The sequence below is a fragment of the Erpetoichthys calabaricus genome, chromosome 4 (assembly GCF_900747795.2).
Source record: "Erpetoichthys calabaricus chromosome 4, fErpCal1.3, whole genome shotgun sequence".
NCBI lineage: Eukaryota > Metazoa > Chordata > Cladistia > Polypteriformes > Polypteridae > Erpetoichthys > Erpetoichthys calabaricus.
The window spans coordinates 246,467,854-246,493,296 of NC_041397.2; the positions used below are offsets into that span (position 1 = coordinate 246,467,854).

Consider the following 25,443-nt stretch of genomic DNA (forward strand, 5'->3'; position numbering starts at 1 on the left):
ACACTCTCCATACAGGGAATACCTGTGATACAAACCCCGGTCTCCTTACTGCAAGGCAGTAGCGCTACCACTGCGGCAATGTGGCATCCCTGAACTATCATAAGACTATTTAGCTAAGAGTATTCCTACAAAGAACAAAAGGCTGACAAAAACTTATAAAACATCAGTTGAAACACAAGCCCTTCAATCATAATATTGTCATAATCTAAACTTATAATTTTTCTAGTAATGTATATATTCATATACTTAAGTGTTAAATTTTAAATGTTTATTTTGAATATGCGTAGGTAAAGTCTTAAGTAGTGGTTCTTAGGTTCAGTCTGGGAACCCCTGCTTTGGTTGGGATGAAAGCCTTCAACCATCTACTGTTAGTTAGACTTCAACCATAGTTAATCAAGGTGTTATTTTCCTATTTCTGCATGTGGTGTCAATGCAAAAATTGCAAAACTGGATTTTCTAAATTTGTATTGAAATTTAGCAAGCATTCCCTATGTTACATGTAATTAATTATTTTTTTAACTTCATTTATAAGAATTTCATAATCATTATGATTTTCATTCTGCATTTCCAGGTGTCCAGTTTTTTAAGCCATTATGTGCTAATGGCCATGCTTATGGGTGTGACTCTGAAGAAGCTTCAGCCTTTCTGCATTTAGTGTTATTTACCCAGATGTCTGCTCTTCTAAAAATTAATTGCCATTATTAGATTGCATTTAAGAGAACAGAAAAAAATAAAATAACAAAATAGAATTAAGTGCAAAGTCAAAATATAAATATTTTGAAATTTATTATAAATGCAAATCTCACACTGCTATTCTTTTTTGAATGTGGAATAAGATAGCAAAAGATTATATAATTAAACAACAAGATCTGCTTGACGTAAATGGAGTCAATGATTATGAAACTGGTTGGGACAAAAACCTGTAGCTGTACAGGTACCCAAGGTCTGACCTAGGGAGCCACCTCTTTACAGGTGATTTAACGAGCAACACACAAAATAGAAAAATGGTGTGATGCCTCTAAAAGACCCATAGAACTGTCGAGGGCCCTCTGTAACTTGACCTTTGCAGGCAGGCTTTGGCTTATACGGGCCTAAAATGTGAATCTAGATTCAAACAATCAAAATCTAGATTTAAATGTCCCAAAATATACAAAGATTTACATAAATGTTCCCATTCGAGAGGAATTGAATACCTCTGGCTTGAAAGACAAGTCCAATTCAAAATCATTATAAATGATTACATTTATTTTTTTTTTTTGTTCTTTATTTCGCCTTATACAATTTCTTGTATTAGGAATTTGTTAGTTTTCGCATACCTCTTGGGGTCAGAGCACAGGGTCAGCCATTGTACAGCGCTCCTGTAGCAATTACAGGTTAAGGGCCTTGCTCACGGGCCCAGCAGAGTAGGACCTCTTTTGGCAGTGACGGGAATTTGAACCAGCAACCTTCGGGATACCAGCACAGATCCTTAGCCTCAGAGCCACCACTCCGCCTTTTATTTGCGTTAAACCAAAGAAGAACCATAATGTCGCCAAGGCAAAAATGCAAAAGCAGTGAGGGTTTACCTCACAAGACAACCCACAGCAACAAATCTTAATCCACAATCCAATAATCAAGTTTCAAGAACAAAAGCAAAAATCCAATAAGCCGGAGAATCAGTACTAGCAAAAAACATTTCACCTCAGCAGGTGCTCCCCACCCTCACAGCATATAGGCTAAGGATGGTCCTTCAGTGATGACATCAGGGTGTGGCCCATCTTGTTGGAATTTCACATACACAAAACACAAGGCGCAGAAGAGAATATTAAAATATAATACATATTCAGTCAGGTCCATAAGTATTTGGACAGTGTCATGATTTTCATAATTTTGACTCTCTACACCACCACAATGGATTTGAAACATAGCAATCTAGATGTGACTGAAGTATAGACTTTCAGCTTTAATCCTTGGGGTTTAACAAAAATATTATATGAGCTGTTTAGAAAAGACAAACATTTTTATACATGGTCCCCATATTTTCAGAGGCTCAAAAGTATTTGGACAAACTAACATAATCATAAATGTAATGATCATTTTCAATATTTGGTTGAAAATCCTTTACAGTCAATCACCACCTGAAGTCTGGAACCCATGGCCATCTCCAAATGCTGGATTTCCACCCTAGTGATACTTTGCCAGGCCTTTACTGCAGCCGTCTTCAGTTACTGCTTGTTCGTTGGACTTTCTTCTATCAAGGGAAATGCATGTCCAATTGGGTTGAGGTCAGTTGATCAACTTGACCTTTGAAGAATATTCCACTACTTTGCATTTGAAAAACACTTGGTTTGCTTTCACAGCAAAGCAGTCCATCTGTACTGTGAAGCATTGTCCTATTTGTTTTGCAAGATTTGGCTGAATCAGAGCAGATCATATAGTCCTGTACACTTCAGAATTCACCCTGTTTATTCCGCCAGCAGTCATATTATCAATAAACATTAGTGACTGACATCTATTTACAGTAATTTATGATTATTGGATTCATTGGATCATAAGCCATTTCTTCTCTTCTCCATACTCTTCTCTTTCCGACATGCCGGTATATATTGATCTTAGTTTCCTTTGTCCAAAAAAGTTGTTCCAGAACTGGACAGGCTTTTAAAAATGTTTTCTACCAAAGTCTAATCTGTCCTCTCGTATGTTTGAGGTTTACCAGTGGTTTGCACCTTGTAGTAAACCCATGTCTTTACTTTCATGAAGTTATCTCTTTAATGTTGACTTTGGCAATGTTAGGAGGGTGGTCTTGGTTTGTCTAAATGTTGTGAAGGGCTGCTTCGTCACCAAAGACATAATTCTGCAGTCATCCAGACCAGTTGTCTTCTGTGATTTACCAGACTTTCTGGTGTTGCTGAGTTCACCAATGTGTTCTTTCTTTTTAAGAATGTACAAAATGGTTGATTTGACCACTACTAGTTTTTCTGCTATAATAATAATAATAATAATGCATTTTATTTATAGGCGCACTTTACATTAGCAGTAAATCTCAAAGTGCAACATAAAAAGTTTATACAAAAGCAAAGCAAGATAAAAACAGAGATAAAACAACAATAATTATAGCATTCTTGTTAATAAGCTTTCCTAAGTAGAAAAGTCTTTAGCTGTTTTTTAAAACAGCCCACCATCTGCTGTGTTCTTAGGCTCTCTGGTAGGGCATTCCAGAGCCGGGGAGCACCGGCTGCAAAGGCTCGGTCTCCCATTGTATGAAGTTTGGACACAGAGGGGCAAAGGCGTTGGGTATTTGTTAAACAGAGGTTTCTTGTTATAATATAAGGAGTTCTTTAAGATATTGTGGAGCATTTCCATGGATACACTGGTGAGTAAACAAACAGAGTTTGTATTCGATACGGAGATGGATAGGGAGCCAATGAAGTGATCGAAGGATTTGTGAAATGTGTTCATATTTCTGCACCCTCATCAGGATTCTTGCAGCACTATTTTGAATTTGTTGTAGCTTTTGAAGGCTCTTGTTGGGTATCCTGATGAGGAGTGCATTACAATAGTCCAGTCTGGATGAGACAAAGGCATGAACCAGCCTTTCAGCATCACAGAGGGAGAGGTAGGGATGGAGTTTGGCTATGTTTCGAAGATGACGGAATGCAATTTTACAAAGGTGATGGATATGTATATCAAATGATAGATGGGAGTCTAACTTGACACCCAGATTTGTAAAAGAAGGGTAGAGGGTAATGGTACGGTCAGAAAAGGAAATACAATTTACAGAGGAACGAAGTTGATGGGGAGTGCCAATTAAAAGAGCTTCAGTTTTGGTGCTGTTCAGCTTGAGGAAGTTCTTGGACATCCAGGCCTCAGTCTCATCCAAGCAAGAGGAAAAAGTTGATGGAGGTGTAAGAGAAGTCGAATCCAGTCCCACATAGAGCTATCTCTCTAAAGGTTTTGTTTTGTATTCTCAGCATAATGATGGAGTGTTTTTACTTGCATAGAGAGCTCTTTGGACCTCATATTGAGAGTTCACAGTAACCAGTAACGTATTCCACATTTGGAATCAATTCCAGATTTCTTACGTGCTTATGATAGTTAATGATAATGAAATAATGAGAGAACTGCGTCCACCTGGCTATGGAGCAGCTCGTCAGTCAAATATTCATGTACTTTTGAACTCCATGGAAATAGGGTGTGTGGTGGGTTGGGGGCTATGCAGAAAAATGTCTGTTATTCATAAACAACTCATACAGTATTTTTTCAAATCCATTGTGGTGGCGTACAAATACTTATGGACCTGACTGAATACTAAATAATAAATACACAGGTACTATTAATAAATAACACATAATTACAATAAACACATGAAAAAAATAATACTTTTTAATAAACACAGAAAATGCAGAAAACGTTAAGTAAAAATAAGTCTGGGAAATATATCTGGCTGATACACCACAACAGGATTTTGGTAGAATTAACTGTGTGCTTTATCAAAGATAGTATCCTTGGAAACAATACATAAATTTATAGCATAGTACTTAAGCTACTTTTTCTATTTTTTTCTTTATTTTTATTGTATTTGTTTCTTGCTACTCTTCTTTTTACATCCTGGTCCCTCATTGCTAATTTTGGATATTATGTGTTTTCTTTTAGACATCAGCGGAAGAAATGATTACTAGCACTGCTTATCTGGATTTGTTTCTTCGAAGTATCACAGAAACAGCTCTTCTGAAAGCCTTTTTGCGTTTCATCCTTTTGCATAGGCATGACAATGAAACTATCCTGGATACGCTTATAACTAGAATCAACAGTGGCGCACGGGTAAGGAATAGCAGACAAGATATAGGACAATATGGTGTACAGGTGTATTTTAAAGAAAACTTTTTTTTTAAGATCTTATATTTACTTTTCTCAAGTTATGCTGTTTCTTAGCTCCCTTTCAACTTACTGTATTTTTTTTCCTGTTTAGCTCTGCATGGTTTCTCTTAGTCTTTTCAAAACCCTGCTTTCTCTAAACTGTGAAGACTTCATGCTACAGCTTGTACTCAGGTAATTAAGCATTGCTATTTAATTGAGAAAATCATTTGCTGTCTAAGAAGTACAGAATAAGTGCGTGACAGTTTGAGGAATAAGCAGTTTAATTACTGCTGTGAAATATTTGATACAAACACACTATCTGCACATTTGTATAAAACAGGAACATTCCTGACACTTCCTTGACTTTTACGCATTTCATAATTATTCTGTTTGACAAGATATGTTACTAATAAAATTCTTACAATTATTTAGGAGACAACATAATTCTGGGTGGTTAATAAATGCATGCTAGGTTAGCTCTCTATTGCCACTTGCTTCACCATTTTTCTCCATATTTAATCCCGGAATCCCACGAAAATCATTTAATTTGATCCTTTACATCAGAGGATTCAGAGATATTGTCATCTGCCAGGGTTTAGAATGTTAAGGTTTCTAGCCCAGTGAAGAAATTGGTCTGTAACTTAGGAAATTACAGATCAAAATGCAATTAGGCCTAGTGTAGTCTTTTTCTGCCAGGACAAGAAGCTTGTTGCTAGGAGAGATTCCACTCAGCTAATTTTGCCAAAAGGACTTTGCTGCAAAATAAAGATGAGCTAAAAAGATTACAAAGGAGTTTTTGCATCATCACGGTCAAGGGCTGTCAAATTAGACAACAAGTAAGGTTTGAATGTTTAATAATCAAATATATTTAAATAGATAATGATTCTGAGTATTACGTGTCTGTTTGTGCGCCCTTTTGTGTACATTAATATTATAATAGTAATATTATGTGACAGCAGTGGCGGTAGCAACAGCAAGAACAAAAACCAAAAGGACTGATATTTAAATATAACAGCCATAAAGCCACCTGCACAGGTGCACTCTATAAAAGGAAAGAATATGCAAAGTTGCCTTGTCTTCTGTCTAGACTGACTGCTGAGTTAGCAAGTAATAAAGAAATAAATAAATATATTACATTTATATAGTGCTTTTCTTACCTATTCAAATTACTTTACAGCAAGCCATAAGTAAAGTCAATGACAAAAAGGAGCTTATATCCTTATTGAGACTAGCACAGCACTTCATGACATTATTATTATTAGTATTAGTATTATCGGCCATGATTGCTTAAAAAAAGCTGTGCAACTTTTTGGACTTCACCAGACATGTAGGATGTAGTTAGTTAAAAATAATCAAAAAAAAAAACAAAAATGCCACTGGTGAAAAGTAGAGTGTGTGGATTTATTTAGTAAGCTTGTAGTGCCAACTGGCAGTTCAGTGCTGTAAACAGGAGAGAGCAGTTAATGAGTAACAGACAAGATTAACACTAGAATCCCTGAAGCCTACAAAAAAACTCGTAATCCCACCCCACCTTAAATTCCTTCGTACCTCTCCATTAGCGTCTTTTGTTTTGTAAATGTGTCGATCAGCACAAGCAGCCTGAAGTCCAAATATCAAATAAACACTTTCACACAAGGTACACGTATAACAAAACAAGTGCGCTTTTATTCAAGAATATAATCAAAGAATAAGAAATTGGTCTAAGGTATGACGTTGACACGACCGCTTGGCTGGTGCAGCAGTAAGAAGTCACGGATTTCTGTCCCCAACTCTGAGAATCTTCTCTGACTTGAACTGCTTCAGTTGGGGTAGTTGGGGGGAGATAGCAGGCTGCTTCTGCTGTTTAACACATTTACAAAACAATAGACGCTAATGGAAAGGTGCAAAAGAATTTAAGGTGGGCCAGGATTACAAGTTTTTTCGTAGGCTTCAGGGATTCTAGTGTTAAACTAAACTGTATTTTTTTCCTTCTTTACAGATGCAGCAAAACAGTAATCTGAGTATTTCTAATTACACCTCAGTGAGCAGCCATGTGAGACAGAGATACTGCATGTTAATGGGGATAGCTAAATGGGCTTTGGTGACACTGAAGATGTTTTTTACAAGGGGTATATGTTATGGTAATAAACAGAAAAACAGAATTATAACCATTATTTTTCATTTGCATTAATGAGAATGCCCTAGCATGAAATAACCGTTATAGATCACAGGTTTAGGAGTGTGTCTGAACAAGATCAGAACCAGGACAATCCTTTTACAGTACCAACGATATTTTAGAAAATTCTGCTCTCTTCATCAAAAAGTGGAGCAATGGGATGGACAAAACTGTCTCAGACTACTTTGTGAGGCAGAGTGGATCTAAGTGTTACTAATGAAGATAGCAAACTTACAATTAAACATTATGAAAAGGCTGATGTGCAAAACCAGATTTTCAAAATACCACAGCTTTGAAAAGAGTGTCTGGAGTAACACCGTGTGAAAATTAGTGGGAGGTACACCAAATAACTGTTCTTTTATGATCTAATATCAGCCATTGCCTTCAAATAAAATCTTGTTCAAATTATATTTGAATAGTAAAGTTCAATTTGACAGCCCTATGACAGTTGGGTGCAAATAGATTTAGCCATAGAAATGACAAGTTGTGTCCTTGAGTTTTATGTTAATAGATCTAGAGGACAGAAACCTAAGGAATAATGTGTGTATTATAGTTATTAAAGAAAACATAGATAATTGTACTCCAATGGAGTTTAGATAAAACATGGTCTGCAATATTCTGCATCATGATATTTTTTTTCCCACTGGTGATGGAAAGATGTCACAGAGTATATATATTTCCACCTGTTTATCATGCCATAGACCAGCTGAAGTAACAAAAAAGGGGGCGCGAATGTTGCCATATGTGGTGTAATTTCGCTATTTGTAGGGAAATTTTAAACTTGTAGCGGTGTATCGGCAGCAAAAAAATATAGGAATACATTTTATTAGGGTTTCAAAAAAAAAAACGTTGGGGGGGCGCGATTAAAACTGTTATGAAAATTCTGGTCGCAAATACTTAAAGGTTGAGAAACGCTGCCATAGACTATGATAATGAGGTTTCTTAATTATGTTGAGTGTTAAACAATTCTCTGTGAGGCACAGAAAATTCCTATTCTATTCTTGTAAGGCAAGTAAAGTTTTCTGTTCTCTATTTTAGTTAAGCAATGACTCACACCAGGAAAGCAATGATACCTGTATTCAGAAGAGCTTACATACATTTATTTTGTACCCTACTTGTCTCAAGCTAACTCATGCTTCAGCACTTATGGTTTCTGATGACCAGAAGCAAACTCCTGAGGCCACTGACAATTTTCATGCCACCAGCACATTCTCTCTATTATGGCTACTTTCGTTTTATTTCTTCCACCTCTCTGTTCATTTTGGTATTTCTGATTACTCTCCTGGATCTTTATCCTGTGTCCTGTTTATGATGCAAAATATACTTAGAAGATTTTTGTTGCTCCCGTAGTGATGATTGAAGTCACCTTGACTGCTCTCTCCACCTCATTTGACATAAGAATTACGTTGCTGGTCAGACATTGCTACTAGAAATGCCTTTGATCTTAGTTCTACTACTGTTTGCCATTTACACCAGCTTGTATGTATTCTCCAATTCTGTTTTACAACAGCACATACATGAACTGGACTCCACCTTTCTTTGTGTTGCCAACACCATCACAGTACAGCTGTTATGTCTGAAATATTTGTGGCGTCAGATTTCTTTGACCATTGGTATGCCTGCTTGTCATCTCCATGCTTCCACTTGGACCTTTGAGAATCAGATGCAGCACTGTGGTGTGTCTGTCCTTGATTTTTCATATGTTGCTACATGTATTCACTGTGTGCAACTGTACCCAGCTTTTACTATTTTTGACTTAAAAGAGAAGATGGCACTGAGTGAATGGAACAAGTTGCCGCTAAAGAATAAATGGTGGAAGGAGGCCCACTCACAATATTTTCACAGACACAGCAGACTAAATCTATTAAAATAAGTCAATAAATAGTTTTCTTTGCTTGATGCTGACACTCATCCCAGATTGTACTGTGCCTTAAGCCATAAGAACTGTTCCAGTGTGCAACTTGTACTGTATGTATATGAAGCACCATTTGTGCTTTAAAAAAAAAAAAATGATTTAGGTACACATCTGCCATCGAACCATTGTGTCTATATGTGATTTCCTGTAAAAATATGATTGCGTACACATTATTGGCACATATATTAATTCTCATTCATTGACAATGTTTCAGATCACATGATTCCATAGCATACTGACAGCTTTGTCACCTTGCCAGACATTCGGCACACATCTTTGTGTAGAACTGCATCATTTGTTACTACAATCCATGCCAGAACATAACTGTTGATGTATTTTCACTCCGTACACAAACCTGGCATTAGCTTTTGGATAGCTGCTGGTACACATAGCAAATATGTACTGAACAGTGTTTCCACATTGAAGAAAGTTCACACTCAGTCTTTGGAAAGACTTGTTGAATTTTTCTCAGGCAAAGAAGGAAATGTCACCATTGAGAATAGTTTCACAGCACTTTCCATGGCAAATAAGCTACTTGCCAAAAAGACTGTTATCACGAGGCATGAGCTTTAGCTCCACTTTGAAAAGTGCTCCAAGAAATGGTTAAGGTACCAATCTCACAAAAAGTGTAGATACATTTTGAGGTTGGAATATGCACCAGCAAGAAAGCAAAGGGAGAGGTGAACAAAGTTCCACCATTATGTGTGCATAGCAAGCTGCTTACAAAACACTACTGCAATTTATGCTGATTGCTGATGCCAAATGCTTTATGATTAGCTAACTGGCAACTTGTCATTTACACACATATACCATGAAATATGTGAATATGGCTGTAAATTGTAAACTACACAGAAAATATTAATTTCTACTTAATTTGTTATCTTATGTACTAGAAAAGTCTTGGTTTGCTTTTCACAATTAAGTGCTGAAGCAATTCTAAACTGAGCAGCAGTGGAACTCCAAAAACTTTTTTTTTATTATTTTATTTTAGTTGAAAATATTTACTATGTGCAAAAAAATATTTTTTTACGTACACCCAGGTTGTTTTAGGCTATCTGTGGTTTTTGGATGCAGTATCGGGATTCCAAGCTGATAGCTGATAAGCCATTAATAAGAACAAAGTAATTCAGAAAATGCTTGCTGCGACATTGACATTTATAGTACCTAAGAAATCATAGTAGTTCTAGTAAAGAATTTATTAAGGGAATTTCTGACCTACACCAGAAGATATAATGAAAGTTGAGCAGGGTACACAAGGGAAAACTCCACTGACTCTTCCCCTTGTGGGTTTGAGTATACAGCAGTGTTGTTGCTTAAACCTAAACCTTATGTTAAAAAGGCTTCTATTTTTTATAATATGCGTTTTATCTTAAGCTATTAACTATCACCTATTTATTTGTTCATCCAGAAAACTAATATACATTAATTTTGCAGAGATTAGAAAGTACAGTATGTAATAGTGTATTACTTACATGTTTTATATATACAGTGGAACCTCGGTTTGCGAGCATAATTCGTTCCGGAAACGTGCTCGTAGTCTAAAGTACTCGTATATCAAAGTGAATTTCCCCATAAGAAATAATGGAAACTCAGATGATTTGTTCCACAACCCAAAACTATTCATATAGTCTTTTTTTTTTTATACTTAGATACACACATAATGTTTGTCTGAATATATCCAAATGTCTCATTTTAAATTTTGGTATAAGGGAGTAGTATCACACTAGTACTTAGTACTAGATCCTGAAGTGCAATTTGCAAAAATAAATTAAATCATTTAAAAACAAATCAGAAAACACTAAAACAAATTGGAAACACAAACACAAATCAGATTATGCAAAAACAACGTGATAATGCAAAAGTAAATCAGAAAATTCCAAAACAAATTAGAAAATAGAAAATCAAATTAAATATGCAAAAACAAATCAGAATTAGGTAAAACAAATTGAATACAGAAAAACAAACAGAAAATGCAAAAACAAATCAGAAAACACAAAAAACAAATTGAATATGCAGAAACAAATTGGAAACGCAAAAACAAATGGAATATGCAAAAACAAATCTGAATATCCATCCATCCATCCATTATCCAACCCGCTATATCCTAACTGCAGGGTCACTTGGGTCTGCTGGAGCCGATCCCAGCCAACACAGGGCACAAGGCAGGAAACAAACCCTGGACAGAGCGCCAGCCCACCTTAGCAAATCAGGATGTTCAAAAACAAATTGAATACAGAAAAACAGTTCAGAAGCAAAAAATGGAACAGCACACAAATAAAATGATGACTGCACAAAACAAATTCAGAAGCATGAAAACAAAAAGCAAAAAAGCAGTGAAAACTAAACATATATCAAAATTCAATCTCAGCTTTTCAACAAGTGGTGTGGTGGACCCAAGAATGCTGAAAAGTAAAAGAGATCTGTTATCTTTTTTTTAGGTATTTTTATATACTTTAGCAGAGAAGATAACATTTATTTAACTTCAGGCACTCTTTTGCCAAAACAGTGGCAGAGCCAACTGAGATTTCACCATTAAATGAGTTTGTATTCAGTAGAAATCTCACATGTCTACTGCAAGCTTAGCAGAGCAAATTTAATGCCTTGATATCAGAGAGGCTCAGAGTAGAGTCGTTAACCCTCTGCATCGAGAGGAGCCAGTTAAGGTGGTTCAGGCATCAGATATGAATGCTTCCCGGATGCCTCCCTGTGGAGGTTTTACTGGCACGAACAGCTGGGAGGAGACCTTGGGGAAAACCCAGGGATCACTGGTAGGATGATATCTCCCACATGGCCTTGGAATATCTTGGGATCCCACAGTATGAGTTGGCAAGTGTGGCTAGAAAAAGGACGTATGGGCCTCAGTGCTAAGACTGTTGCCCAGCAACCCGCTTCAGATAAGTGGCGGAAAATTAAGCCTCTCGAAGTACTCTTTCCATCTTCTCAACACACCCTCCTCGCTTCAGATAAGCGGCGGAAAATTAAATTAAATGTATCTTATACAGAAAATACCACAACTCCTCTCGAGGCACCCTGTCATATGCTTTCTCCAGGTCCACAAAGTCACAATGTAACCAACTTCTGGCCTTCTCTATACTTCTCCATCAACACCCTCAGAGCAATCATTGCACCTGTTGTGCTCTTTCCTGGCATGAAACAATACTGCTGCTCACTAATCATCACCTCCCGTCTTACCCTAGCTTCCACTACTGTTTCCCATAACTTCATGCTTTGGCTCATCAATTGTATCCCCCTGTAGTTACCACAGTTCTGCACATCCCCCTTATTCTTAAAAACCGGTACCAGTACACTTCTTCTCCACTTCAAGATTCCTCTTGCTTTCTAAGATTCCATTAAACAATCTGGTTAAAAACTCCATTGCCATCTCTCCTAAACACGTCCATACTTCCACAGATATGTCATCTAGACCAACGGCCTTACTTCCTCCTTGCTAATCCATTGCACTTCCTGATTCACTATCTCCACATCATCTAACTTTCTCTCTCTCTCATTCTCTTCATTCATCAGCCTCTCGAAGTACTCTTTCCATCTTCTCAACACACCCTCCTCGCTTGTGAGTATGTTTCTATCTTTATCCTTTATGATGCTATCCTGCTGCACATCTTTCCCAGCTCGGTCCCTCTGTCTAGCCAATCGGTACAGGTCCTTTCTCCCTCCTTAGTCTCCAGTGTCTCATACAACTCATCATACGCCTTTTCTTTAACCTTCGCCACCTCTCTCTTCACCTTGTGCCTTATCTCCTTGTATTCGTATCTACTTTCAGCATCTCTCTGACAATCCCACTTCTTCTTTGCCATCCTCTTCCTCTGTATACTCTCCTGTACTTCCCCATTCTACCACCAGGTTTCCATTTCCTCCTTCTTCTGTCCAGATGTCACGACAAGCACCCTTTTGCTGTCACCCTTACTCCTTCTGCTTTAGTTGCCCAGCTGTCTGGTAACTCTTCACTGCCACCCTGTGCCTGTCTTACCTCCTCCCTAAACTCAGCCTTGCAGTCATTTTTCAACTTCCACCATTTAATCCTTGACTCTGCCCTCCCTCTCCTCTTCTTGATCTCCAACGTCATCCTACAGACCACCATCCCATGCTGTCTAACTACACTTTCCCCTGCCACCACTTTGCAGTCTTTAATCTCATCAGATCAACTCTTCTGCATAGGATATAATCTACCTGTGTGCATCTTACTCCACTCTTGTACATCACATTATGTTCCTCCGTCTTCTTAAAATACATATTCACCACAGCCATGCCCATCCTTTTTGCAAAATCCACTATCATCTGACTTTCTGCATTCCTCTCCTTGACACCATACCTACCAATCACATCCATATCTCCTCTGTTTCCTTCACCAACATGTCCATTGAAATCCACTCCAATCACCACTTTCTGCTCCTTGGGTACTCTGTCCATCACTTCATCAAACTCACTCCAGAAATCTTCTTTCTCATCCATCGCACACCCAACTTGCAGGGCATATGCACTAACAACATTCATCATCACACCTCCAATTTCCAGCTTCATAATCATTACTCTGTCTGACACTCTTTTCACTTCCAAAACACTCTTGACATACTGTTCCTTCAGAATAACCCCTACCCCATTTTTCTTCCCATCCACACCATGATAAAACAATTTGAATCCACCTCCGATCAACCTGGCCTTAATCCCCTTCGATTTAGTCTCTGGCATGCACAATATATCAAACTTCCTTCTCTCCATCATATCGGCTAACTCTCTCTCCTTACCAGTCATTCTGTCAACATTCGAAGTTCCTACGCTCAGTTCCAGTCTCTTTACCTTCCTCCTCTGTTCTTTCCTCTGGACATGTCTCCCCCCTCTTCTTCTCCTTCGGCCAACAGCAGTGCAATTTCCACCAGCACGGCGGTCGTTGTTAACCCGGGACTCGTCCAGTCCAGTATGGAAATTTGTATTGTTGTCCACATGTTGATCTGGCAAAATTTTACACCAGATGCCCTTCCTGACGTAACCCTCTCCATTTATCCGGGCTTGGGACCGGCATGAAGAAACACACTGGTTTGTGCATCCCCAGTGGCTGAGTTCAGAAGGGTAATTGCTAAAAAGTTTAAAATATTGAGACATGTTAAAAAATATTCAGAGTAATGCATTTAATAAGCTGGAAATTAAATAGTCAAATATTGTAGAGTACATTATACAGCTGAAATTCTTACATATAAACTTGAGCATGTAATATTGTGTAGTTTTCATATGCTTGTCTTTTTGATGTTGTTTCACTTTAATTCTTATCATACTCAACTTTACCCTTTTTATGATTAGTAAGTCCAATATTTGACATAGCTTGAATCATTTATATTTTAGCAGGTTTGTGAAGTATGAGTTTAGGAAATATTGATGGACTTATTTGAGATCTCACATTAAATGTTAAAATGTAATGTTTTTGCTGCCATCAACTGACAAAATAATGCAATTGCTCAATTAAATTTTCTTCAAATACTGGTAGTCTGTTGCCACTTCAGTCTAGTGTACAAACACAATTTTATTTGTGCTTTTCTCCATATAACTCTGTGCTTAATAACTTATCAGGCTAGCTGGTTATTTTATGTTATCTCGTAATGTTATTTTATTCCAAAGCACTTGATGTTTTTTAAGGAAATTATAGTGCTTGGAATTGATTACCAAGTAATATATGATGAAATATTTTGTGGGCTTTAAAGGATATCAGTTTAGTTACATATTTCACCAACCATTAAGCAAAGTCTTCAGCCATTAAGTCACCAAGACACAGATTATCAGACTTCAACAATTCATGCCACTAATCTCTTTTCTTTTATCAAAAAAATAAGTAAAACAAATCACTTATATAATAGACCTCAGGAGATTTAAAAATATATCTAAGGATAGCTGGTTTTTCTGTTAGTAAGCAAACTAAACCTTCCAGGCAAGTGTCAGTTGCGTAAACATGCTTGAGCAGATTTAGCCCTAGGAGAACACTATATAAACAATGCATCTTCCATTATCAGCAAATTCATGTCCCAGTTTGTCTAATTAAAGGTTGAAGTGGTGTCCAGGAAGTAACTTTGATAGCCCATAGCTATAAAAGCAAACTAAACATACAGAATCTCAACAAACAATGATGTATCATGCACTGTTGCACCAGCACTTCTAGATTAAGTAGACTGAAATAGTCTCCAGTATTCGTTTAAGTGGTAACTAGATAAACATCTCTCATATATACTGAAAAATTACTACATTGCTAGCTTCGTTGTAACCAAAGGTTTTACATTCTGCAATAATGTTGTTTATCATTGCCATTTTATGATAGTCTTAGCAAATGTGATTATAGAATGTTATCTGGTATACAGTATAAGCATCTCTAAATTATTCACGGCTTCATATGTTCAAAAGAGAATTGTGAATCTGTTTCTTATTTTAATTGGACACTAATGAAGAGACTGAAGAACCACAGTGACATGATTAAATTTACACATTCATTTTACTCCACACTTTTTATTGAAGTGTGGTGTGTCAAGATTGAAATTTACAGTTCCTAAAGGAAAAGTAGGACAGTAATCAATTCTTCTTGAAACAAATATGTGAATTCCAATTTCTTTCTCCTTCACTGTAATACTAGGGTGTTGTACCGTGTTAGCCATTATGAATGTAGAGAAAAGCCAAGCAAAATGACACCTTTTACATCTTGCCTGAAGAAGGGGCCTGAGTTGCCTCGAAAGCTTGCATATTGTAATCTTTCTAGTTAGCCAATAAAAGGTGTCATTTTGCTTGGCTTTTCTCTCCTTCACTGTAAAAAATGTATTAGCTTTTTAACATTTAAAATTTGGCGGAACTTTTTCTTCCTCGTTAATCTGTTTTAGATAAACTGAACATCAGTCACTTGAAGAAACTGCAAAAAATAGATGATGCTTTCTATAAAGTTCTTTTTAAACTGTTAAGTACTTAAAATGTAATTCAAGATGTGTTTATTGTCAGTTGGAAGTGTTATGTGTACTAATCATGAAACTGTGTAAATGTTTATAAATTGAATATCAGTAGTGCAGTGTTTGATTAGAATGGATGCAATCATCTTTCTGAGTTGCATTTTAAATTCATTTGTAGGTATCTCCTGCCTTGTACCCATGTTATGATAAGTCAGAGGCGAGCTGTGAGGGAAATAGACATATATGGGAAGTCATCGGACAAGTTCCTGTCTCTCATTCCCGAATGCTGCAAGCTGGAGTTGGGATCTACTTCAGAGCATGAAGAAGATTCCATGTATTGGAGCAGAGGTAAGGAAATCATATGTATTCTTTAATATAAAATGTTGCTTTCTGAGGTCTGTTAGCTACAATCCGCACAATTACATGTAAATGCAGCACATTCGTCTATCCATTCGTCTGTTTTCTTATACTGTTATTCAACATTAAGTTGCAGGAACTACAACTAGAACACAATCTGATTGATCCAAAAATCACAAAGTGTCTGTCTCAGGGTATGTGTCTTTAGCAATTTTGTTTTATTTGATAAATAAGAAAACCGGTGGATTTAGTTTGAAGCACACCTCTCAAACCACCTCCTATGCTCCTAATTTATTGACTGTGATTGCACTAATATTAAATAATGCTAAAAGATACTGATTACTTGAAAGCTTTTTTATGTGTGTATTTCGTAATATTTCCCATATAGCATATACATTCAAGCATAGGGGAGTGAAAGAGTCAAGTTCAAATTATTAATACGTAATTGTTTTTTAATACATAGTTGTTAACTGTTAAATTCCCCTGAATCTTTTTATGCAAATCTGTATTTCCATATAATCTAATAAAAATGTTTGAAGCTACTTCTCTGGCATCTTGGCATTGGGATTAGTTTAAAGCAGAGGAGACAGGATGCTGCAGTACTTAATGTTATTACCTGATAGTTAGAGGTGGGTGGTATGGACAAACATTTATATCTTGAAATAACTAAAAATTATCATGGTTACTGTATACTGTATAAAATAGTTTAATCTATCTGCATTTACTTTTCAGACTGAATCTGGTTTAGGTGCTTCTGTGAAAATATGAACTGTAAAATATGTATTTGAAGTAAACAGTGTGTCAAACTTTGTCAAAAGCACTGCTGTTACAGATTTCCTACTCAAAACACCCAAATCATCAAATCTGCTTAATAACACTAATAAAATCAGGGAGAGGGCTGCACAACATCCACCTTTTGACTGCACATCTAAAGTAGTAATTAAAGAAAATTAACATTACTTTCTAATTGGAAATGCAAACTTGCCATGACAAAATAGCCACTGCATTTTAACACATTGTACAGCCTTAGAACACAATGCTTATCTAAACTCTTTTTTCTGTTGTTATGTTAGGTAGTGATGCAGTATTTGTGATAGAAAGATATTGTACCAAACAGAGGCACTTCTCAAGTGTGTGAAGCCCAGTAGGTGCGGTGGTCTACGTGTATGAGTGTGTGTCTCTGTGTCTGTTTGCCTGTATGTCTCCACTGTTGCAGCACTCATTAGAATGTGCAAATTAATTATTAAGCTTCAGTTACTTTGTGCTACTGAGCTCCTGAATTGGTAAAAGCAATTTTAACTTTTTATTTTCTGTCAGTGTCTAGTCTTTTGTTCAGTGTCTTTTCCTCTCTCTTTGATACCCTGGCAGCAGTTTAAAATGGACGGACTTCAGGAATTGGGGTTAGGAAGAAGCTCTGTGAGTTTAGCCTTTGCAGCATGGGATTTCGCCACTATTCACTGCACACTTTTTAATGGGTTGTCCCCAGTTGTGTATTGTTATCTGAAAATTACATCTGGCTGTGTGACTACCTAAATGGCAAATTTTGAGTAGAGGCTGGCTACTTGTGAGGAAATTTTGTGCAGCAAGTCTGTAACGTCAGCAAGAGAAACAATAGTGTTAGCATCTAGAGCAACTGGGACAGTGTTGGCAAGAATGACAAAATTCGTATTCTCTTGTCATTTATCATGGTAAAAATAAGGAAATTACTAAAAAGAGGACTGGGCAAATCATTTCACTGTTGCTTTAATACCAGTTACTAGTAAAGGAATCATAAGTAGAAAATAACTTTTGAAATACTTGAATAATCTTTTTAAATGGATTAAACACGGAGAATATTCCACAACTTGTAAGTAGTGATAACTGCAGAGAGGGGAAAGCATCACAACCAAGTCAGAGAATGTAAAGTACTGTGTGTAGAAAATATTGAGAAAACAAATATAAAAGAGGTCCTTTGTTTTTAGGAAAAACTAATTTTAGTGTTGAAAAGGTGAGAAAGCACAGTAACATTAGACTGCTTACTATACCAGTCAGCCTGCAGTTTCAAACAAATGCTGATGCAGTGCTGAGTCATTTCATGAAATGTGCACATATGCAACAGGTACCTCTTTTCAACTGACAGGGTTTGCTACTGCCAACAGCTTGTTGATAACTAGTGTTAATTACTGAAATTCGCCAAAGCATATTTTGCAGCGAATATGCTGTATTTGCCAGTGAGCTTGTTTGCGTAGTATTTTCCTGGAAATGTGTTGTGTAGCAGCTTAGGTGAACATTTTTTTCCCCCAAGCACCCCATGGTGCATTGCGAGGCCATTGTGATATTACAAGATGTAGCAGCCATTTGCAAAAGTTTCACACATGCTTACCAAGATCAGTGTTGTGTGATATTTTCACTGTATCTAACTGCACTCATTTCACCAAGGGGAAACCCAGCTCTTCCAGTCACAGTTGTTTTAATCCCAAACTTTGCTCCTTGATTGCTGTATCTGGGTCAACAGTGAACTTAAAAAGGTAAAATTGGCTCCCAAAGCCGCAAAGTTTGAGAAACACTGTTGGATTTCCACCTCACATGCATTTAACAAGAAAAAAAATTATAGTAATTAAAAACTGACTATAAGAAGAATATTATGAGTACTGTCACCAGATATATAACACTTATCCTCATACCCTGGCAACTCAACACCACATGGCTAATTATGTATGCAAATTAGCCATGTTCCCTGCTACAGTCCCAAAACAAGCTTTAAAGGAGCCCAGAATCCCCCCAGCCTGGCCTCATCAGCAAACAGAACACACTGAAATAGTAAAAACAAAAGGTTTAATACTATTTATAAGGCATTATTATCTTTTTGATGAAAATATCTGCACAGGTAAAGCAGACCAAAATAGAGGTTCTAGCTGCGTCTGGAGCCATGTCAAACAATGAAAGTTCCATGTGGCCGGTTTCTGGCACTGCCAATGTGTGCCCCAAGAGTGGTACTCTGTGAGCAAAATTATCTATATTTTATATACTTATTGCTACTTTTGTGGCCATTTATTGCAAATTGTTTGTTTTGCAGTGTCTTTTTCTTTTTGAAGCACAATGGCACTAAAGCAGGCGATATATTTGGCCATCATAATCAGTACAGCATAGTTAGCAGACTTTTTCCCCAGGTCTCAGGGACGCATAAAAGGGCATTACACCATTACAACCCACTTTAAACTAGTTCACTTCCTTCTTTCACCCCTGACTTCAATGTATTCCACAGAGTTAATCAAAGTTCGCAAAGTTTTGATAATTTTGCCAAACTCATTGCAAAGTGGACTCTGCAGGGTTCGCTGATCACAATTGATCACATATGATGGCTTGAATGTTCCAACCATGCTTCTGTCATAGATTTTCTAATGTTTAGCAAAAGAAAATTGACTTAACCTTTTGAAATCAGAGAGCTATACTCTATTACTTTATATAATGACAAAGACTAATCTCCAGTCTACCACGCTCCCTGACAAAATTAAAACAGGTTTGATTTTTGTCTCAGGTCATAGGGTGTGCTCTGTGTATACAAAAGCTGGCAACCAATGAGCACTCATCTGGAAGATGAACTTGTTGATTAATTTACTTTAAAGTAAGTCTGAAAAATGAAAGGGAGATTTCAATTTTTGATTTTTAGTGAATTTCCCAGCCTTTCTGAAAACATGTTTTCACTTTGTCATTATGGGTTGTTGAATGTAGGTTTGATGGGCAAAAGTGACAAATTTATCCATTTAAAATTAAATGTGCAACACAATAACGTGAAGGCATCTGAATACCTTCTGAATCCATATATTTATATATTTTTTCTAGTGCCAACAAGTCCTGCCATGGAATCCCCTGCAAAACCAAGCACTCCATCTCGCCTAGCCTTCTTTATTCGCCAGCAGAGTATGGGTTCAAGTTCAAATTTAGACCCACCCCAGTCTCCACGCAGTAGTAGTCTTACTGGAGAATCACCAGAAAGTCCATTGCATCAGACACCTGATCTAGGAGAACTGGAAACTGGATATCTTGAATATCTTAAAGATGCACGGAAGAACATTGAGCAGTGTGCTTGGGCTTGCCGCTGCTGGTCTGCTCCCTATGATGGAGAAGCACCATCTCCTAACTGTGTGACACTGCCTCCTCCAAATCCATCTTCACTGAACATAACTCCAGAGCATTATGGTAATCCAATCTTGACAGTTGAAAAAAATGCAGATTTTGAGGGAATAGATCCCAGCCTGCAAAGCATAACAAACAGTCACAAATCTGACAAGGATAGCTCAGATAGAGATAGTGGGGAATGGGACATCACTATTGGGCATAACTGCATAAGTTTAACACCACGTACTAAGAAGCGTACCCTGCGACCACAAGGAATTCTACCTACCGCTTCATCCCAGAGTTCTGGGCCTTGTAGTGCAAGTCACAGTCAGCTTCCTGTTAATGGCAGTGGTTATCCTTTCTTTAATGGTATAGGACAAATGGTGACAGGTACAAAAGAAAGGCACGATGAAGAAATGGAGGTTAAAAAAGTTCGCAGAGATGATAATATTGAGAATGACTGTGGTGTACAAAATGGGGTGAAAGATGATAGACAGCAGTCTCCTGAAGCAAGAAGGCAGCTTTCTAGTAAAAGCCAAGTTTTGTCACCGTTATCATCATCTTTGTCTCAGAAATCATTAGTTTCACAAATTGGAGATGTTCCACATTTAGATATCAGCATATGCACAGCAGAGGCTCACAGCCTGGAATCTGTTGAAAGTCTGATTGATGAACTTATAGATCAAGCTCCAGGTGAAATAAATGGATCTGGTATCAGCATTGAGGTCTTCAGCAAGGAATTACGAGAGCTGGAAGAGACAGTGCAACAGCATCAGCGCCAAAGGATTCAGACCCTCTGTGATGATGCCAAAGACACCAGTAATGGAGGGAAGTGTCCCTCTCTTTACTTGTATAGAGAAGAAGAGGAAAGTTGCCAATCCCTTGATCTGAACCTTGCTGATTCAACAATACAGAAGGTGCAAAATGTGGGCACTATGTTGACCAGCCCTGCACGATCTGCAGGACAGCCTTACACAGGTATGTTATTTTTTTTTTTAACTGTGGCATGGTGATGTTGCCATTTGTAAGAACGATAAACTACTGTAAACAAATGTAAGAGTAGCACTTATCTGAGTCAGATTTCTCTCAGATGTGTCCAGTAACCATATAGATTATCTCATAAAGAGGAATAACCTAGGCACTAGATAATGTGTATTAGGAGAATTCATTATTATTAAATATAAATATTACTTTGTAGATTTTTTTCAATCATTTTTTGTCTGCTTATTGTTGCAAGCATTTTCGTGAGTAGAGACTTTTTGTGCTTAGCATTATTAATTGTGATTATGTTTCAACATTAGTTTACAATAAACTGCAGAGAACATAAACCAAGCTGTACACATTCCTTTCTCAGGACCCTTCATTGCAGCATTGTTTGCCAAGCTGGAGAATATGATGCAGAATTCTTTGTATGTGAATATAATGTTGACTGGAATGCTGTCACAATTAGCCTGCTATCCCCAACCCCTGCTCCGTTCCTTTCTGCTGAATACCAACATGGTCTTCCAACCCAGTGTGAAGTCACTCATCCAGGTATGAACCCTTCCTTCATCTTGTAACACCCTTTTGTGGTGTTCTTATTTCTTTTTCTTATGTAATCATGTTGCATGCTTTGTTTCTTTCACATTCCCTCATTTTTATTTTAGTTTCCTTGTCCAGTCTCTTGCTGCATTTTAGATATGTTCAAATTAAATTGTTACATTTTCCCAAGCTTACTGTAAATATTTGCAAAGAATTTGCATGTTTTTGCTTCTCAAAACAGTGATAGCAGAAGAATTTTATTAAATGTTTATTATAATACTGTAAGCGGTAATGTTTAGTTCAGTTTGTTTGGTTAAAAAAATAAAAATTTCCTATGTTAAATGGAATTTTCTGCTTAATTAAAATAACACTGATAAAAAAGTAACAAGCAATAATATGTTTTATATTGCAATTAATTTCAAATTGGATTTTTTAAAATTAATTATATTATTGAAAATCTTGATAATATTTAAATTGAATCACAAAGTAAAATTCTGTAAAAGACTTGCATTTAAATTTGGGAAAATGGATGAATGGATTTATGAATGGAAGATTCACCGTTATGACATTGTCTGCATCAGCAAACAACGACAACTATAATTAAAGTGTTATAAAAGAATTTGTACTACATGACTAACGTATTACATATGTACTGAACAGTTGATGAAAATACAGTTCCAAATAAATAAATAGAAGTATGCTTAGCAAGCAACATACTGTGCATACAATTATATACATTATGCATTACAAGGTTTTAAAGACAATTTACAAGACAACTTGATTGACCATTAAAATATGGCTTGTGTGGTGGCTGGTACTACTGCCTTACAGTTCCAGAAGTCTGGCTTGAAATCTTTAGGCTGATAACTATCAGCATGTGGTCTGCAAAAGAGTTTTGAGTATTTGCTGCAGTTTAACACTAGAATTACCAGAGCCTACGAAAAAAACTCGTAGATCCGGCCCACCTTAAATCGCTTCTTAAATCCGTTCACACCTCTCCGCCAGCATCCTTTGTCCTCTAAATGTGCTGATAAAAGACAAGCTGCCAGCAGCCGGCTATTCCATCCCCCCTCCGACTTAGAACGTGCGCGAACTTCTCCCAGCTCATGCCTTGATTGATTATCTGGGAGTGAAGTGGAGTTTTGGAGTGGAAATAATAGATCGTTATTTGGAACACACGCATTTCATGTGTGTTCCGTTTCTACAGTAATCTGTGTAAACACATTGTTAAAACAGAAACTTTTTCATATTTTAGTAATAAATGTTACAAAATGTAGTAGGCATAAACTATAGAATGTGTAAAGCCTGAGTTCCAAAGATCAAATAAACACTTTCACAAAAGTTTCAAAAATGATACAACAGTTTCCGTGGCATAACACAATAAGATTTGCTTCTTAGAGCGCAGCAACTTTGCCGTGCCTCACAGACCTGAGTTCAATTCCCCGCTGGGGATAAAGTGTTGCTTTTTTTTTTTCTTTTTAACCTCAAACAGACATAAAATTTATAAATTGGCATGCACTGTCAGTTAATGAGATCGTTATATTTTCATGTGGGATGCTCCTTTGAAAATATTTTATTAACAATTGAGACTGCAATTAACATGAACAACTGTCCCTATAACTGTTATTTTTAAGATCCATAACACACAGACAGACGAGCACTGCGTAATAGAGAGACAGACAGGCAGAGATATATAAATAAACAGGGAAGCCACATGTACTGAAAGAAAAAAAAAGATCAACATGTGCGTTGTTCCTGCTGCACTGAATAAGCTCGCGTGCTCTAACATCACCCCTCCCCCCAATCTGACTCTCTAAGTAACAGCACAAGTACAGACGCAAACCAAGTGTAATCAAGAGTCCCAGTTCGATCCCCACTCACTCTTAAATTTGCCATTTTCAGTAGTAAGCTGCTCTTTTTGTTAATATTATACAGTACACACATGCACTTCGTTTGCGTCTGTACTTGTGCTGTTACTTAGAGAGTCAGATGGGGGAGGGGTGATGTTAGAGCACTTCAGCTTATTCAGTGCAGTAGGAACAACACACATGTTGATCTTTTTTTCTTTCAGTACATGTGCCTTCCCTGTTTATTTATATATCTCTGCCTGTCTGTCTCTCTATTACGCAGTGCTCTGTCTGTCTGTGTGTTATGGATCTTAAAAATAACAGTTATAGGGACAGTTGTTCATGTTAATTGCAGTCTCAAGTGTTAAAAATATTTTAAAAGGAACATCCCACATGAAAATATAACGATCTCATTAACTGACAGTGCATACCAATTTATACATTTTATGTCTGTTTGAGGTTATAAAGAAAAAAAAAAAAAGCAACACTTTATCCCCAGCGGGGAATCGAACTCAGGTCTGTGAGGCACGGCAAAGTTGCTGCGCTCTCCGCCAGCATCCTTTGTCCTCTAAATGTGCTGATAAAAGACAAGCTGCCAGCAGCCGGCTATTCCATCCCCCCTCCGACTTAGAACGTGCGCGAACTTCTCCCAGCTCATGCCTTGATTGATTATCTGGGAGTGAAGTGGAGTTTTAGAGTGGAAATAATAGATTGTTATTTGGAACACACGCATTTCATATGTGTTGCATTTCTACAGTAATCTGTGTAAACACATTGTTAAAACAGAAACGTTTTTTATATTCTAGTAGCAAATGACAAAATGTAGGCATAAACTATATAATGTATGAAGCCTGAAGTCCAAATATCAAAGAAACACTTTCATAAAAGGTACAAAAAAAGCCACCGCCAAAAAAAGCTGCCTTAGTGTATGACATTGACACTCATTAGGTATCACTGTTTCCGTGGCGCAACAGGAATCAGAAGGTCATGAGTTCAATCCTGCACAGCTCCCTTTTGAGAAGTGTTCTTATTTTCACTATTTTAGAATAAAAAGATACATTTGATTTCAGTCTGTAACAGCCGGTGTAATTTATGATATTTGTAAAGGTTAGCTTTGTTTATTTTTTTTAAATTCACTTTTCATTGTCTCAGTCGCGTTCAGGAACCTTCCCTACCACCCCCCCTCCCCCATCTGACACTGCTGTTTTCACATAAAGACGCGCTATAGCTCTGCAGTGTATCACGATACATACGACCGCGTGTTTTTTTTCCCCACAATTTTGCCAGTCCCCACGTGTTGCTGTATGCTGTTTCTTTTGTACTCCAGGACATGCAGAGGAAAGCATAGTAAAGAGCAGTAACTTCAGCGCTATATGCAATCATCAGACACTCCCCATCTGACACTACTGTTTTCACATAAAGACATGCTAAAGCTCTGCAGTGTACTTGTGACTGCACTGTCGTACCAATGCTTGCTAACTGAAGTGTCTGCATGCACTTTTCGTGGCATTATACATGTATTTTTTGAGCATGCCCATGTAGCTCAAACACAGGAAGATATGTTGATGTAAAAGTATAACAAAACAAGTGCACTTTTATTCAAGACTATAACCGAAGAAAAAAGAAAGCAAGTTACGGTAGGCGGTTGATATGACAGCTTGCATGGTGGAATGCTAAGAACTGCTGATTTCCATTCTGTGCTATATAACTGTTAACATTTGAATCTGATGATTGCATATAGCGCTGTCTTATTCAGTGTGCGCAAGAACATGCAGGTGGCCA

General features: G+C 37.2%; 1 protein-coding gene across 11 annotated transcripts in view; it reads left to right on the forward strand.

Annotated features, from left to right (window-relative positions):
- fhip1b (FHF complex subunit HOOK interacting protein 1B) overlaps positions 1-25,443 on the forward strand; it is a 287,627-nt gene that overhangs the window by 115,999 nt on the left and 146,185 nt on the right. For 4 of the 11 annotated variants that reach the window (XR_007934743.1, XR_007934742.1, XM_051926175.1 and 1 more), the window contains exons 6-10: positions 4,633-4,800; positions 4,949-5,028; positions 16,017-16,186; positions 20,018-21,271; positions 21,648-21,826. The exons of 3 other annotated variants lie outside the window; for them this stretch is intronic. Coding sequence is in view for 6 of the 8 variants with exons in the window: in XM_051926175.1 (XP_051782135.1) it covers positions 4,633-4,800; positions 4,949-5,028; positions 16,017-16,186; positions 20,018-21,271; positions 21,648-21,826 (1,851 nt within the window). In the remaining 2 variants the exon portion in view is untranslated. The remainder of the gene's footprint in view (positions 1-4,632; positions 4,801-4,948; positions 5,029-16,016; positions 16,187-20,017; positions 21,272-21,647; positions 21,827-25,443) is intronic. 4 more of the 11 variants (XM_051926182.1, XM_051926176.1, XM_051926178.1 and 1 more) reach the window with 4 other exon arrangements.